Source organism: Artibeus jamaicensis, unplaced genomic scaffold (genome assembly GCF_021234435.1).
Source record: "Artibeus jamaicensis isolate MK-2021 breed Jamaican fruit bat unplaced genomic scaffold, CSHL_Jam_final contig_729, whole genome shotgun sequence".
Taxonomy (NCBI): domain Eukaryota; kingdom Metazoa; phylum Chordata; class Mammalia; order Chiroptera; family Phyllostomidae; genus Artibeus; species Artibeus jamaicensis.
The window spans coordinates 6,859,744-6,878,035 of NW_026521939.1; the positions used below are offsets into that span (position 1 = coordinate 6,859,744).

The 18,292-nt window shown below is 44.5% G+C and overlaps 1 protein-coding gene across 4 annotated transcripts in view; it reads right to left on the minus strand.

Annotated features, from left to right (window-relative positions):
• CLEC16A (C-type lectin domain containing 16A) overlaps positions 1 to 18,292 on the minus strand; it is a 219,307-nt gene that overhangs the window by 129,044 nt on the left and 71,971 nt on the right. For all 4 annotated transcript variants that reach the window (XM_037151193.2, XM_053672127.1, XM_037151192.2 and 1 more), the window contains exons 11-12: positions 14,537 to 14,666; positions 10,452 to 10,552 (exon numbers count right to left, since the gene is read on the minus strand). In XM_037151193.2, coding sequence (XP_037007088.2) covers positions 10,452 to 10,552; positions 14,537 to 14,666 — 231 coding nt within the window. The remainder of the gene's footprint in view (positions 1 to 10,451; positions 10,553 to 14,536; positions 14,667 to 18,292) is intronic.

Consider the following 18,292-nt stretch of genomic DNA (forward strand, 5'->3'; position numbering starts at 1 on the left):
GAGGGGCAGGAGCAGAAGGGTGGAGGGTGGAGTGGGGGAACCTTTAAGAATACAAAAGCTGTAAATCTCACCCACCCGCTCCTTAGGCCCAGGCTCTGCAGACCTGACAAAAGAGAGAAGGCCGTATTTTCTATTACAGATATGAACTAGAATTCATTATGTGGCCCAATTGAATCACGAGAACCTTCCTCCACCGGTCAACCCTTTCTACTGTGGGATATTCATTTCGGTACAGCATCTAATCTATTATGATTTACTGGAAGGCCTGAGCTAACATTTGGTTTTTATTAACATTGCTTTTATGTTAAAATTGTCTTATGATGAAAAATCTATCAGAAAGAAACCATTTCATTAGGAGGCCTGCTTGGAGGGTATGGATCTGGAAAAGAGAGGCTGAAAGTTAAGTGCACTGCCCGCTGCCTAACCAAAAAACCCAAATAGCTAACCACCAACCACCAACCGCCCCCCCCCCCCCCCCCCAATGCAGACTGTGCCCACAGGCCAGGACTAGAGCACAAACCAGGTGTTAACTCCCCTACTGGGCAATTTGCCCTGGGGGCCCCCAGGCACCTAGGCCTCAGGGCACCAAACTTGAACTCTCCAGCTTCCTCTCCAAACTGCTCCATGGCCCATGCTCACTGGTTCCAGAAATGGCACAACCAGCCACACAGTGGCAGCAGTCCAGGGTCTGGGCATGAGCTAGACTTCTTTCTTCCTCAGTGGCCCCTCCCCCAGCCCTGTTCCTCTCCTTGTCTTTCCATCTCGGTAAATGGCCCCACATAGTTGCTCGTGTTCCTTTCGCAGCCCCCACATCTAATCCATCAGCTTGTCTGGCTCCAGCTGCAAAATATACCATAAAACCTTCCATTTTCCCCCATCTCTACAGCCAATGTGCTAATCTGGTCCACATTAGCCAGTGCCTGGACCACTGCAACAGCTTCCTAACAAGCCTCCCAGCATTCTCTCTTGTAACTCACTCCCCTACACCAATTAATCAACTTTCTAGCCAGCAGCCCCAGGGTTCTTTCAAAAATTTCCATCAAGATACTCTGCTAATAAAAAATCCTTTAGGGGATTCCCACTGAGCTTAGAATAAAAATCTAAACTCCTTTTCATAGCCTATAAGGCCATTCACAATCTGGTCCTGGTCCCCTGGTCAGCCTCACCTTGGCCTGCTTTCTGCTCCTCAAACTTGTAAATTCTTTCTCACCTCAGGGCCTTTGTACATGCTGTTCCATTTGTCCAGAACACTCTTGCCCCAGGCCTTTGCAGACCTGACTATTTTTCACTCTTCATGCCTGAGATGGGTTGTTCCTTCCTCGGAGCAGCTTTCCTTGACCAACCTAGCTAGTAACCCCTGTACCACTACCACCTGTTCGCTCTTTACCACCCCACAATCACAATTTCTCTTCTTGCTCATTTGAACAAGACTCATCAAACTTGTTTCAGTGCTCACGCCCAGCACATAGTAACTGTTCAGCAAATATCTGTCAAACAATGAGAGTCTTTCAGTTTCACGTCCTCACCACTGCCCACACCTGCCCACATCTCCATCCCGCCAGTCTTCTGGCTGAACTACTGTGAACCCATTCCGAGGGATGCAGAGACAATCAGATCAGTTCCTGGCTGAACTTTCCTTCAGCAGCCCCCACCCAGCTACTAGGATGCAGTTCATGTTGCTGCCCACCGTACCCCGCCCCCTATAGACTGGCGCTAGCCTGCCATCTCTCAGAGCACCTGCCGAACATGGGCTTATTGACCACCACTCTGATGATGCATCAACACAGGCTCTTATGCCTCCTTTTGCTTTTCCCTCTTCTAGTTACCCATTCAACCTTCTGGCCACTGTATCCCCAGCCCCCTGAACTGTTTGGCCCAGGTGTCCCTGGGAAGTCTTCCCTGACTATCACAGGCCTGGTCCATGCTCACCACCAGGTACATCAGTCTCCACTGTGCTGCCATCTCCTCGTCAGTATTTTGTATCATACTGATGCTTTCTTAGGCAAGGGCTACAGGTGGCCTGGAGTTTGTAGTCCCTGTGGTGAGCACACTGCCTGGCAGGCAGCGGGGCCCCACATCTGTTTGTTGAGCAACTACATGAATAAATTCATCATGATCTACCTGATTATATGATCTTTTGGAATCAAAGAAGATTTTAGACAAAAAAGATAGTCACTTTCGAAGCAAAGCAAAGCAAATCCAGGTAAGCCATGTGGATTCCACAATACTTTCCTTGAAGAACCTTCAGAGCTTCCTGTTGCACCAGAATACAGTCTAAACTCCTTACCTGCCGTGATGTGTTTCCGCTCCCCTGTCATGCTGCCTCCCCTCCTTGATCCCTCTCCCCTTGGTCCCTCCACAGCAGCCACACTCACCCCCATAAAAACATTTGTTTGGGTCACCACCATATTCTCAATACTAATCACAGTGCCTGGCATCTAATAAGGGCTTCAAAAATATTTGTTAGAAGGATGAGTGAATAAACAAATGAATAATGTTAGCAGAAAATGAAAGATGGAATTAGATGCCCTGAAATATAAACTCCCACACTTTTAGGAAGAAATCTCCAAGAAACTAAGGTAGGCCTCCCCAGGCAGGACCTTGGGAGCCCTGTCTCTGGGCCACAGCACTGAGCAGAGCAGCACCGCAGCCTGTGCTGGACCACGATTCTCCGCCCCCCAGCAGAGGGCGGAGCTCCAGGAAGAAAGCCCACAGGGAGAGCCCACAGGACTAGCTCATCCATCACGTGCCCTTCGCCCTCCAGAGCCCAGCACCTTCCCTCGCCAGACTGCACCTTCCTGGCTGAGGCCCTGAGCACTGGCTCTGAGGAAGATGGCAGCCTAAGGGAGTGACTGCATGGCTGAGACACTCCATCGGCTAACCTTGGCTGAGTGCTGACAGGTGCCAGGCGCTAAGCTGGGTGCTGCAAATTGGGAGAAACATGGTCTCTTTCTACCTTCAGAGACCTGGTAGTCCAGAACAGGAAACATGAAAAGAAAAATGGTATAAAAAGTACCATGGCAACTTCCTGGAAATTAAAAACAGGATGTAAATTATATAGCCACTCTGAAAAATGGTTAGGCAGTTTCTTAAGAACAAACAAACTTATGCCTAACATATGATTCACCCATCCCATTCCTTGGTATTTACCCGAGAGAGGAAATATACGTCCACAGAAGACTTGTACATAAGTGTTCACAGCAGTTTTATTTGTAATGGTCAAAATGTCCATTAACAGATGAATACGTAAACAAATTGCAGCACATTCACACAGTGGAATACTACTGAACAACAAGAAATGACTACCAATACATACAACATTATGGCAGAGTCCCAAACTAATGAAGTAGACTGAGAGAAGCCATACAAAAAGAGTACATATTGCATGATTTTACTTTTATGAAATTCCAGAAAATGCAAATGAATCTAAAGTGATAGGGAGCAGTTCAGTGTTGCTTGAGGAGAGGGTGAGAGGGCAGAGGAAGGAAGGGGTAATGAAGGGGAAGGAGTAAACATCTGGGGGATGCATATGTACACTGTCCTGACTGTGGTGATGGTTTCATGGGTGCATATATATGCCAAAACTTAACAAATTATGCACTTTAACTATGAGCAGTTTACTGTATATCAACTATATCTCAATAAAACTTTTTGAAAGCGCCATGGCTTCTAGCCAAGATGGATTGGATTTATTCTCCTCATTCAAGCAACTAAAAAGCTAGGCAAACATGTATAAAACAATGAGACAAGGGACAAGACAACCGACAGCATAGGAGAGTGACTATCAGAGAGATGAAACAAGGGCAATGGACCCAGTGCTTCAGCTCACTCTCTGGATCAGTTTCCAGGCCTCAGCACATACAGGGAAAACCCAAACAAAGCCCTTGGTCTTTCTGAGATGAGAAAGCAGAGTTTGGAGTGCAGGGAGGCCAAGGTTGCTAGACTAGATGGGAAAAAGTACTAGAGAGGAGGGAGCTAAACAGAAAGAGCTGCAGAGGTCTACAGAGGGTTCTTTTTGAGGCTTAAGCTAAGTTCTGCTCTGTGCATGCATATAAGGAAGGGGAAAGACCTACTGGCATGAAGCAGGTGGAACAAGCCCTGGAGCTCACCCAGGACTGAAAAGAGCTCATGTTTCCACTGGCCAGCATGGAAAAACCATCTAAACATGGCTCGGCAAGTAGAGTCCTTAGAAGGGGACTGCCTCAGGAGTGGGGCCAAGTTAGCCTGAGGCTAAAGGCCGTTCTGGACTCATACCAACGCAGCTTAAAAGCAAACTTTGAAAAGAAGCAAACTGATTCCAAGAACCTTATCCTCATTACAGAAAAAGCCAAAATATATCAAAAGGAAGAAAGACTTTAGCATCTAACAATGTAAAATTCACAAATGTCAACCAAAAAATGACCAAGCGTGACATGTATATATGATGACGATGATGTGACACCTGTCCTGAAAAAGTCCAGCCGTTGTTAATACAAGGAGAATGGTTTGCTCATCATTAATGTAACCTGGAAGCCAAGGAGAGTGGACTGGAATGCCCATGCGTGAATAATGATGACTTCACTGTACTAGTCAGTGGGGGCAGTAGACACTGTTGAGCGAGCATGTGCACTGTGTGGCTACCACATTCAAAATGACCAAGCAAGTAGAGCAACAAAACTGCATCAAATTCTGTGTTAATCTTAAACATTCCTCTGTGGAAACTCTTCAGCTGATTCAGAAGGCTGTAGCTGTGGGCAACTGGTGACTGGCAGCTTCATCACAACAATGTGCCTGCTCACAAATCACGTCTTAGGCAGAGTTTTCTGGTGAAACATCAAATCACCCAGGTAGCTCAACCCCACTATAGCCCAGATTTGGCACCCTGCGACTTCTGGCTTTTCCAAAAACTAAAATCACCTTTGAAAGGGGAGAGATTTCAGATTGTCAGTGAAATTCAGGAAAACATGTTGGGGCAGCTTATGGTGTTGGGAGAACTGTGTGAGGTCTCAAGGTGCCTGCTTTGAAGGCATCATTGTCCTATGTACAGTATTTCTTGTATCTTGTATCTTCTTCAATGAATGTCTCTTTTTCATAATGCATGGCTAGATACCTTCTGGACAGACCTCATATATCTCCATCCCAAAACCAAATCAGGAGAAAAATTAATAATAAACAAAGAGCTAGACTCCCAATCTTGATGAAGGCATAGGCAGATATGCTTTGCTTCTTCATAATGAAAAGAAGGACAAAAACCAATTAAAAAAAAATACCCAGAGCTGCCAGAAAATTGAATTGCATGGAAGTCTTACAACCAAGGAGGTAAAGAAACATTCAACCACACTGGCAGGAGGGTAGGAGACGGGCAGCCAGGGCAGAGAAGACACAGCAAGGTGGTGGCTGGAGAGCTGGGTGGGTGGGGCGGAGGCCGGATGACGAGGGGTTTCACATTCACATGCATTTAAGCCAGGAGGAACAACTGGGGAGCAACACAGACAATGCACCCAGGGTTCCAGCGGAGGGAAATAAAGCAACAAAGCCTCTAGCTGTAAAAACTTGTGGGGGTTGTGGTGGTGGTTCCTAGCCTCACAGGAGAGTCTGTTGGAGACACCCACAAGGATCTAGAATGTTCACAAACCCTCACCTGGGAAACAGCACCAGAAGGGCCCAATTTGCTTGTGGGTAGCGGAGGAAGTGACTGAAAGCCTCCTAAAGCTGAGCAAGCGGCACTGTTCCCTCTTAGACTCCCTCCCTCACAAACTGCGTCACAACGAATTAAAGTGGGTTGCCCCACCCTTGTGAATACCTAAGGCTCCACTCCTCCCAACATAACAGGTGCACCCAGACAAAGAAATATGGCCCAAATGAAAGAACAGATCAAAACTCTAGAAAAAGAGTTAAGTGATAAGGAGGTAGCCAACCTATCAGATGCAGCATTCAAATCACTGGTAATCAGGATGCTCACAGAAATGATTGAGTATGGTCACAAAATAGAGGAAGTAGTGAAGAATATATAAAATGAAGTAAAGTAAAATATACAGGGAACCAACAGTGAAGGGAAGGAAACTGGGGCTCAAATCAATGATTTGGGACAGAAGAAAAAAATAAACACTCAACTGGAACAAAATAAAAAAACAAGAATGAAAAAAAATGAGGAGAGGCTTAGGAACCTCTGGGACAACTTTACATTCCAACATCTGAACCATTGGGGTGCCAGAAGGAGAAGAGGAAGAGCAAGAAATTAAGGAAAACTTCCCCAGTCTGGTGAAGGAAATAGACATGAAAGTTTCAAAAAAGTTGAACCCAAGGAGGAACGCACCAAGATACATCATAATTAAGTCACCCAAGATTAAAGATAAGGAAAGAATCTTAAAAGCAGTAAGAGAAAAGGAGACAGTTACCTACAAAGAATTCACATAAGACTGTCAGGTGATTTCTCAAAAGAAACCCTGCAGGCGAGAAGAGGCTGGAAAGAAGAATTCAAATTCATGAAAGGCAAGAACCCACACCCAAGATTATTCTATCCAGCAAAGTTATCATTTAGAACAGAAGGGCAGATAAAGTATTTCCCAGATAAGGTCAAATTAAAGGAGTTCATCATCACCAAGACCTTATATGAAATGTTAAAGAGACTGATTTAAGAAAAAGAAGATCAAAACTATGAACAGTAAAATGACAACAAATTCACAACTACCAAAAACTGAACCTAAAACAAAAATAAGCTAAGCAAACAACTAGAACAGGAACAGAATCACAGAAATGGAGATCACATGGAGGGTTATCAGCAGGGAGGGAGAGGGAGGAGAATGGGGGAAAAGGTACAGGGAATAAGAAGTATAATTGGTAGGTACAAAATAGACGGGGGGGGGGGGGGGTATGAATAATATAGGAAATGGAAAAGCCAAAGAACTTCTATGTTATAATGGACATGAACGAAGAGAGGGGGATGCTGGTGGGAGAAGGGGTGCAGGGTGGAGGGGTGTACAAAGGGGAGGGAAAAAATGGGACAACTGTAATAGCATAATCGATAAAATATACTTAAAAACATTTTAAAAAAGAGAAATAGCTAGAAATTGTACAGATGGTAGGACAGAGGAAAATTACAAAATAGTTTAAGACAAATAAAAATAAAACCACATTTATCAAATTTATTACATGCAGCTAAAGCAGTGTTTGGAGAGAAATTTAGAGCATTAAACTTATTTTATAATAGAAGAAAAGTTTAAAAATCAATGACTGGTATGGGAAGGGTTCGACTGGGAAGGAATAGCTTGAGGGAATTTTCTGGTTGATGAGGAAACTGTAAGGATCCTAATTATGGTGGTGCTCACACAAATCCATACATGTACTGAAATTCATAGCACTACCCACAAAAAAGTTCATTTTGTTCTATGTTAATTTTAAAAGTAAAATAAAATAAATTAGCTCAAAAATCAATGATTAAAGCTTTCCTCTTAAAAAACAAGAAAAAGAAGAATAAATTAAATCTGAAGTAAATGGGTGAAAGTAAGAAATAAGCTAAGAACAGAACTTAATGCAATATAAAACAGAAAACAACACAGAAAAATCAATAAAAACAAAAGAAAGTTCTTTAAAAATATCAATAACATCAATATAAAATTGATCAATCTCTCACCAAACTGATTAGGAAAAAGAAATAAAGACCTAAATTAGTTATACCATGTATTAGAAAGGGGCCATCACTACATGTCTTACAGACATTAAAAGGATGACAAAGAAATATAATGAACAAGTCTATGGCAATAAACTTGCCAGTGCAGATGAAATGAAAATTTGTTGAAAGACACAAGCTATGAAAGTTCACTCAAGAAGAAACAGATATGGGGCTTCAATAGCCCCATATCTACTAAAGAAATTTAATACTTAAAAACCTTCTCTCAAAGAAAACGCCAGGCCCAGATGGCTTCACTGGTAAATTCTACCAAATAGGCAAGGAAGAAATACCAATTCTATAAAAACTCCTGCAGAAAATTCAAGAGGGGGGAATGCTGTCCAATTTATTCCATGAAATGAGTATGTATCTGAGAGTAAACAAGAGACTTACGAGAAGACCACAGACCAAGCTCACTCGTCAACACAGGTGCAAAATCCTTAGCTAAATTTTAGGAAATCGAATCCAGTAATGTATAAAATCTGCCTGCCACATGAGGCGGTACTAACCCCGAGTGATTATCACCTAAAGAAATCAGAGAAAACTTGGAGAAGGTGACTTCTGAGAGGACTCTTGGTAGGCAAGCAAAATTTTACTTGGTGGAGGTGATGGGATAGAGGAAATGGTAGGAAAAAATACAAATAAACACAAGGAGGCAGCTGACTAACCAGGTAGGCATGTGGGCGCTGGCTGGGGTGCCTGCCAGGCTTTCAAAGAGCTCCTTTCTCTGGGAACAGTCCATACACAGAGCTGAACCCATGGGGCCAAGTCTGTGCTGTATAACCCTGACCCCCCAGCCATACCTGACTGTCAGACATACCACCAAGATGGACAACCAGACACTTGTCCAAGAATTTGAAACCCGAATGGAGGCAAACTCCCAGCCTGGAATTTGCAGGGGCCAAACCGGGATCTACCTTGAGGGGAACTGTCAGAGCTGGTCACTTCCTGCCCTTCCCTAAGCTTTTCAGCAACTTCTTGGACCCTATGAGCCGTCCCTGGGGCCTTCCTATAGACTTACCCTTTCAGTTTGGTTAATGAAAAGTGGATTCTGTTGCCTGCTACCAAAAAACATTCAAGAGTTCAGTGAGCATAATGACAGCAAGTTTATCTCTATGAAAGAGTTCTATCTCACAATGTAAAACTGTTAACCCTGGGCCAGAGCCAACGGTTAACACTTCTGTAAAGTGAAGTCAGGGGAATCGGATCAAACTGTAATGCTGGGTTCAGTCTGCACACTGGAAATGACAGGCACAGCAGGAGGAAGTTTAAGGGAGAGAAGGCACTAAAGGTTTCCAAAATGGTGGAGAACATGGTCAACACAGTCATGCAGGATCACCTCACAGTGCCATGGAGGACAGATTATAAAATACATTTGACTCCTTAGAAAGGCTACAATAACAGCCACTGACATGAAATGCCCAGATCTTTCTTGCTCTTATGCCTTTGGTTCTTCCCTCAAGCACCTACCTAGCTTAGAGCCAGGCACTGAGTCACACTGAGCTAAATTCTGCTGATCGGAGAGGTTGAAAAGAGAGCACTGATAAAACTTGATGACTTAATGCTGGAATCCAAGGGGGTAAGGCTAAAGGTCATGGCAGTTTCAACCTTTTTTTGTAATTTCAACTGAACCAGAAATGACAGTAAGTATGATGAGCTCAAGGTATATTTATGAGGATGAGCATAGTACAGACGAACTGTTTCAAGGTATTGCCAAAACACCTAGGTAGAGTGTCCGGCATGCAACCAGCAGGAGTCCAGTCTCTTGGAGGTCTGTTTACTCCCAGTAATTGAGGGCTCCTGTGTGCAAGGCACCAAGCCAGGAGCTGAAGGGGATTGCAGAAGCCATGGGAGTGAATGAGACAGTGGAGGGAGAACAGCATCATTGGTCAGTCCTGTCCATAAAGAAAAAGCCTAGAAATAGTTTCACTGCCATTCAACTAGGGAATGGCAGAATAAATGATGATACAGATGTATGATTAAAAAGAAAAAGGCAATTCTATAGGAATGTGAAATGATGTGCTGATGAGCATTACATCGAGTGCTTTTTAAATGTCTCTAGCTTAGTAAAACCCACCTCCACTTATTTCCCAATAAGCTAATGAAAAACCTACTAAAACATCCCTTGATGCAAAGTCTCATTTAGTGGCAGGGGCCAGAGGAACATTCTTGATTCTTTCTTGGAAGAGGTTCTGATATAGAGGCTTCAGAACTCGTTCTTGTCAAGTCAGTGGGGCACACACCAGGCTGTTCCCAGGGAGGAAGTGAATGAATGAATCCTAATCAAATCTGTCAGCTCTGAGGGAGTCCGATCCTGACTGCTCAGCCTCAACAGGGGAAGCTGGAAACCACACCTTTCTTCAGAAAAGAAACCTACACTTCCACACAATCCACCCAGAGTCTATTTTAGCTCAGAACCCAGAATGAAAATATCTACTATTATAAATAGCAAAACTAAGATTACATCTTCAACTGATTTTAGTTTTTGATGTTAGGAAAGAGGTTGGACACTAAGTCAGCTGTAAAGCAAGGGGTCAAAGGAAACCCACAGTGTGAATACAGTGTCTGGGTTGAACGGCCACACTTGAATCTTTTTCCCCCCACATTGTCTCAATAACCAATTCCTGTGGCTTTAGTCTATAGAAAAGCACCTGAGAAATTCTAGGAAGGTTGAAGAGAAGTTTTAAGGGAGCCCGCCAAAACCAAAAAGGAGATTGATTCTTCAAGAAAAGCTGCTTCTCTCCCTCCCTCCAGACCGCAGCGGGCAGGGATACCAGAGAGGCAGGGAGGTGAGCGGGCCTACCTTTGTTGTGAGACATGGCGTAGAGGAGGCAGAGCACGAAGAGCGCGTGGTAATCATCATCGGGGCTATCCAGCGCGTGGTACACCATGTCCAGGAAGGGCCTAGAGAGGAAGAGGGATACTGGTGAGCTTTGTGGTGCACACAGGTGAACACTTCTCTCCCACCTGTGCTAGTCTTTGCCTCTCACAGCTCTGCCACCAGCATGCAGGGGAGTTCACTCTGTGCCCAGTCCAGCACCCGGCACTGAGGATACCACACAAATGGAAAACAAGTCCTGCCCATGGGAAGCTGATATCTTAAGGGGAAAGTGACTGAGGAACAGACCACTTAATCACCCCATAATGGCTCACCAGTTGTCCAAGACACTGGGGAGGAATAGAGAATACAAAGTCCCTGCTTTGTGGAACTCCCATGCCAATGGGCAGAGACTGAGAACAGACAGACCACATCATCACTTCAAAGAGTGACAAGAGAATGAAGAAAACAGGGCAATGTGAGCCCTGGCTGGGGTAGCTCAGTGGATTAAGCATGGGCCTGCGAATCAAAGGATCTCGGTTCGATTCCCAGTCAGGGCACATGCCTGGGTTGCAGGCCAGTTCCCAGCAGGGGGCACATGAGAGGCAACCATACATTGATATTTCCCTCTCTCCTTCCCTTCCCCTCTAAATAAATAAAATCTTGGAAAAAAACAAAAACAAAAAACAGGGCAATGTGAGAGGCTAATACCATCAAACAAGGTACCACTCAGAACACTTTTGGAATGTGGGCCATGGAGCCAGACCACATGGGCTCAAATTCTGATTCTGCCTTTTCCTAGCTATAAACCCTTGAGTAAGTTACCTAAAACCTATTTCTTAGCTTTAAGATGGGGATTAAAACCTTACAAGGTTATTAAGAGGATTCAAGCCAATGACAACTGAAAGGCACTAGTTCAGTTGCCCTGTGTGTTAAACCACTTAACACGGGGCTGGGTCCGCAGTGGAGAATGCTGGTACGCTGGAACCGCTATTTGATTTCCACTGTGAATACTGCAAGGGCACTTCTCCATCATCTCACTTCGGCAGGTCCTGGCCCAGCAATTTCTTGGACTGACCTTCCCTGACTGGTGAGAATCTATGAAGTCTCTCACCTCTGATGCTCTGTGGGTGAGATTTATAGAGTGGCTGCAGGTATTGCAAACCACACCCCCCAAATGCTGTCCTTCAAGGTGAAGGAACTGGCCTGGACAGACTCTTCAAGGATAACAGAATACGCACAGTTGTGGCCCACAGGCCAGAGGGTCTGATTTTGTGACTGTCTGTGCCTGTCTCTGGATGCCAGGCTGAAGCTGAGACACAGAACACCTCAGTGAGTGACCGAAGTCACACCTGACCCCTGGAAGGACGCACAGCTACTGTCAGCGACAGCTGTCTAGAGGGACTGAAACAGTGAGGGGAAGAAGCACAGTATAACCTGTTATACTTTTTTGAATTTTGAACTCCATAAATATACCACTGATTCAGAATATTACGTTGAAAAATACAAAAGAAATAGTAAAAACGTACTTGGCATACATTTCAAATAAACACAGGACACACAAAAATGAAAGAAAGACTCTTAAAGAAGATGTTTCCGTTCGGGCTGTTTCCCCTAAGCCCCAGATGGAGCATCACCCTTCAGATGGGTGAATAGTTTTGCAATGCGTGCATTTGAGTTTTTGTAAGCCCACGGTGATAACACTTTCAAATTAACAGTGGGATAAAGTGGAACATGTTTTCTTGTAAACCAGCTGCTTAGACTCTGGATTGTATATTCATTTGGGAATAATATGAATAACCAAACACCCAGATGCGAAGGGAGGGCTGGGTGGATGTATCATCTGTTATGAGATGAGGTATTATGAGGACATTAGTGTTTTGTTTACTAAGAAAAAGAGTTTGGGGTTCGATTAGACAGAAAAAAAGAAGAAAAAAGTGACAGACACGGGATGGTATAAGTTATTGGGGTAAAGGAAAGCAGAATTCCCACTAAATTGACATGGAAAAAAAACTGGCAGGAAATAACCAAAATGTCAGTACAGCTGCCTTCGAGTGCCAGCATCATGGAAACCTTTTCCTTCTTTATACTTTTCAAGTTTTTTTTTACATTTTCTGAATGTGTGTTCTATAATTTTTAAAGCTTTTTTTTTTTTTTTTTTTAAAGAAAAGAAAGCGTGTTTTGAATGGTTTTAGTTTCTTGGCCTATATTTAACCCTGAATGCAGATATAACCCATATGCAAGAACAGTTACGCTTTGTACTGTGCTATTTCTTCAGACAAGTAGACCAATGTCAAGATCCAATTCATGTCAAGAACAAATTGTCCCCCCCTCCACCCCCAGTACCCTCCTCCCTGCTCAGTGCTGGGAACTGGGAGGAGAAAAGTCCTTGGCGGTATTTCTGACAACCTACAACTCAATAGCATTGCAAAGGAGAAGGCAACTCCCCACCTGGGCTGGTTTCTCTCTGGCATTCAGTCTTAGGACAGAGCCAGGGCTCTGGCCCCAAAGTTCCGGGGACACAAGCCTGCATGTGACCCAACTCAAGCTACAGGATCAACTTCCCTTATAAACAACCTCAATCAACTCTAAGGAAGCCCTTCTCTTCACTGAAGCTCAGAGGGGAAAAAAAGAAGCCTGAACCCAAACATTCAAACATAACATTTTGGTCTGTTCACATTTTTTTGTTTTTGTTTTTGATTTGCTTTTTGGACAATAAAGGGGTATTTTCTTCATTGAGCAAAGCTATCGTGTTGCCATGTTATGTAAAATATGTGCTCTGTTTCCATTTATTAGATCCTAAGAAACTGAACACATCACAACAACATTCACTGAAAAGCAGTAGCCAATAATCTATTTAGTAGATGTACCTTCATTTGCTTAAGAATCCCCCATTTCTAGTCATGTGTAGTTTTTCCAATTATTCATATTCTAACCAATCTTGTGCAAGCACCTAAAAATTGTTTCCCCCGCCTTTTCTGTGTTTAGAATGATTTCCTTAATTTTTGGAGCTTCCAGAGTTACATTTTTTTGCTGACAAAAAAAATCAAAAAGGCCTCTGTAAGTTACAACGACCAACAGCCCACACTGTACTCCAGTGTGTTCTACTTAACCAAAACTAAAAGTGGCTCCCTTGCGCTTCTGATAAAAATTAATCCTGCTGGGTAACTGCAACATCTGCCAAACAGAGGAATAAGATGCGGAGGGGAAAAATAGTGTGCTTCAACTCTCCACTTCAAGTAGGGTGGGGGCATGTGTGACTGTCAGCCACCTCACCCTCAGGGTTCAGGAGGTGCATTCCTTGGAGGCTGACCGAGAGACATGCTGTTGTGTGTTTACTAACTGCAGTAGGAGAGAGCAGGTTGTTACAAGGGTCTGGGCAGTGGGGCCAACAGATAAGGAGCCTATATTTAGGCTCCCAGCAGTTGACTGCACACTTTGGGAGAAGCCTTCTACCCAAGTCCATTCCCAAAGGGGTGGTGCTATAGCAAGGTTCCAGGAAATGTGGCATCTCAAAGGTTTGAGAGGATGTAGCCTTGGCAGGCCCTCACTGAAATGAACAGCCAGGCACAAAGTCAAAGGTGTAGAGCAGCATTAAATCATGCCAGCTGAGTCAGAAGGGCAGGCCTCGTGGATGGCCATGTGCGTTGCAGAAAATAAATGAGACAGGGAGATCCAAATGCTGCTCCCAAGGGGATCCTTCCTGAGAACCACAGAGTCTTCCAGGAATGGGAAGTACAGGCTACAAGGCAGCCCACACCCTTTAGGGCAGGGATGAGCACTGCAGAGCTTGTGGGGGCAGGGGTGGGGGTTGCCATGTCTCAGTCATTCTCTTTGCAAGGGGTGAAAGGATAGACAGGCTGGAGGCAGGATGGCTTGGTTGAGAGGCAGAAGAGACCATCTGGATGGTGGAAAAAGGCCCTGAGTTATCGTTAGTGGCACCCCAGCCAAGGCACCCATCCTCACTGCTAAGCCTACCTCCTCAGCCCAGAGACTGAGCAGCACCCCTCCCCTACCACACTGGCTTGTGGGCAGCCCCACCGCACCGCCAGCACCAGCACAGCACCTACCTGCTCCACTGCACGCTCTCCAAGCCTGTGGCAGCGCTCTTCTCCTCGTCTGTGGTGTTCTGCTCCTGCACGGAGGTGCTGGCTGCCAACTCTGGGGGCTTGCTGCGCTCCATGATCACCATCTCTATCTCTGGAAGCAAATACAGAGACTGGAATGGGCCCAGACAGCTTCCCAGACCTAGATTTATAGACAGACTTGTGTTTGAGACCAAGCTCCAGTAAACTGCTTCTAATACAGCAAGCAAGTATTCAACAGCGGTGACAGAAGCACCAGCAACATACTGGGGGGAAAAATAAGACAAAGGCTAGAAACTCTCTTTCCTTTCATCTTGGCATCATCAAGAAACAAGTCGCTGATTATGACAACAAAGCACAAATTGCCAAAATTTATTTTATTTCAAGGGTTTTAAAAAATATTTTACTTTTTGATATCACACTTCCTTCCTGGAGTTGAGACAGCACAGAAGAAATATGTGGTTGATAAAACATAACCAAATTCACTGAAAACACTCTGAAACTATTTATACTTTAGAAAAAGCTTTGATGTGACAAGAGCCTTTTATTTTCCTTTTCTATTTACAACTTGTGGATGGCAGAGAGAAGTCAGGAATCATGATTTGTTTTTCCCAATTAGAGAATGGCGACTTGTACCACCTGACTTCAGCGTGGTGTGCATTTTGTTGTTCATAAAAAGGTGTAAGCCAATCAAGGAAAACATCCTGACTTAGTGACAGACCGCTGTCACACTGCAAGGTGTCCTGCTACAGATTCCTTCACACGTGGATATAGACCTCTAAACACTTATTTCTTGGAACACAGAGTTTATTTCCTCCATCTCTGGGAGAAAAAATGGGGGAAAACAAGATATTAAAATGTGAACCTGCATTTGTTTCTGGAAAAATGGGAGCATATCGGGGTTCCGACACGACCCTGCCATTGTCTTTCCCTGGACGCACACAAGGGCCCCCACTCGCCCACGGCTTCCTTTGTTGCTTGCTTAGTTTGATCTCTGCACAGACCCAAGTGATTTGAAGCAGAAATTAGTTCGTGTCACCCTTCTCTTCAAAATTCCACCACTGCCTTCCCACCGCATTCAGCATGAAGTCCAAACACCTCCGTGGTGTCAAGGCCCTGCACGGCCTGGCTCCCGTCCACCTCTGACCTCAACCCCTGGCCCTCTCCACCCAGCACCGCTCTAGCTGTGCTGAGCTTTTCTCACTCTTCTTTGACCAGCCCAAGCATGTTTCTGCCCCAGAGTCCTTATGCAGCTGCCCCCTTTTCCTGGCATGCCTCACCCCAGGTCCTCCCTACCCAGGCATGACTCAATCCTATCACTCAAGGCTCAGATGTCACCACCTCAGAGACCTCTTGAAGACCACTCCACCTGTGTTTCCTTTACCTCTTCAAGTTATTAATTAAACTACATACTTCATTCAGGTTTCTTTAGTTTCCACCTAATACCCCCTTTTCTTGTTCTAGGATGCCATCTAGGAAACTGTATCACATCTAATTATCATGTTTCCTTAGGTTCCTCTTGGCTGTGACAGTTTCTCAGATTTTCCTTGCTTTTGATGACCTTATAGTTTGAGAAGAACTGGTCAGGAAATCTGTAGAATGTCCCTCAATCTGGGTTTGTCTGATGTTTTTCTGATAATTAGATTGGGGTTATAGGTTTCTGGGAGGAAGACCACAGAGGGGAAGTGCCCTTCTCATCACATCATATCAAGGGTACAGGGTATCAACATGACTCATGACTGCCAATGTCAATCTGTACCACTTGGCCAAGTGTTATGTTGCTCAGGTTTCTCCATTGGAAAGGAAGTTTTCTCCTTTCATTTTATACTCTTTGGAAGCAAGTCACTAAGCACAGCCCACACTTAAGGAAGGGGGAGTTATGTTCTATTTCCTTGATGGGGGAGTAACTACATAAATTATTTGAAACTATTCTGAATAGATTTGTCCCCTCCCCACCCTTGAGTTCACTTTACAGCATTTATAACTACCTGGATTTTATATTTTCTGTTTATTGGTTTGCTTGTTGCCTGCTTGCCTTTCCCTAGTAAACTGTGGGCTTCCTAAGAGTGGTTGCCTTAGCTATTTTGTTTGCCACTAGAACTCCAGTGTCTAGCCCAGTGCCTGGCACATGGTAAGTGCTCAATAAATATCTCTGGAATGGACAAGTGGATGATTGGCCTAGCCCAAGGAAGGAGGTTCTGCCAGCGGCAACACATATTGAAGTGACCCACAGCCCTGCCCAGCCTGTGTCTAAGTTGTGCGAAGTGTTCTCACAGGGGGAAATCACGGACAACCCTGCCACCCTACTAGGAAGCTGCTAAGCGTGACTGCATTTGTGACTATCCTGTGGGGTGGAGGAGAGCACCTCCCACATGTCCACGTGGGCCTTGACCTCGGCAGGGAACGGGGGGAGGCCTTGCTCTCACCAGCCCTTTCTCTCCCTGCACTGTGTTCTGGAGTCATATGCCATTGACTGAAGTCTCTCACAGGGCTGTCCCCCACTACACAGGTGGAGCCTGACATGATTTTTAAGTGATTTGTGGACAGATATTTTCTTTGCATAGTTTTGTATTTATTTTCATGTGCATTAGAAGAAAATTCTAACTGCACAGAAAACCTGCTCGTTTGAGAATGTTACTGCTCAGGATAAGGCTAAATTTTTAAGGGAAAAAATATGAGTGGATTCATACAGAGCCACTGAGTAAACAGTAGTTCAAGTAGCACATGGATTTGTCAACGAGCAGGAGGTGGTGCAGACTGCTATCTGGGAACCATCAATCTTTCTTGTCCCTGCGTCTGTACCTCCACTGACCCCCTTAGGGTGCCCCCAGCTACCCCAGGCTTTTCCACAGTGAGGTACAGAGATATCTCAGTGGATAAAAATGATCCACTAGGCAGTACCTGTTTTATTTTTACTTATTCTCATCTTTTTTTTTTATTGTTATTCAAGTGTAGTTGTCTCCATTTCCCCCCCCCCTTCCCCTGATCCACTGCCCTCCACTTCCCACCCTCAGTCCTACCCCACTTTGGTTTCTCCATGTGTCCTTATACATGTTCCTTGATGACCTTTGCCCCTTTACCCCCTCCCCCCTCCCCTCTGGTTACTGTCAGTTTGTTCTTAATTTCAATGTCTCTGGTTATGGTTTGCTTGCTTGTTTGTTTTGTTGATTAGGTCCCACTTATAGGTGAGATCATATAGTACTTGTCTTTTAGTGCCTGGCTTATTTCACTTAGCATAATGCTGTCCAGTTTCATCTGTAATTGGTTAACACATGGTACTCATAATTATTTTCATCTTAAAAAATCTATCTTGTTGTTTTTTTAAAAAAGGTTATTTACTTACTTTTAGAGAGAGGGGAAGGGAAGGAGAGAGAGGGGGAGAAATATCAATGTGTAGTTGCCTCTCACCTGCCCCCTGCTGGGGACCTGGCCTGCAACCCAGGCATGTTCCCTGATTAGGGATCGAACAGTGACCCTTTGGTTCACAGGCCCCTGCTCAATCCACTGAGCCATACCAGCTGGGGCTATTTTGTTGGTTTTTATAATGTGGGTAACATTAGCTCAGTAATGTCAAATGTATAATTTATAATAAATGTATTTATATTTGGGAGATGCATGCATAAATTACGTATTTATTTGTTTGTTTGTGATTACTGATAGGGTGTGCCGACAAGGACATCCGAACACTACCAAGCTAGACTACAGCACCAGCCTCCCACTCTGGTTTCTGCCCTGTGATCT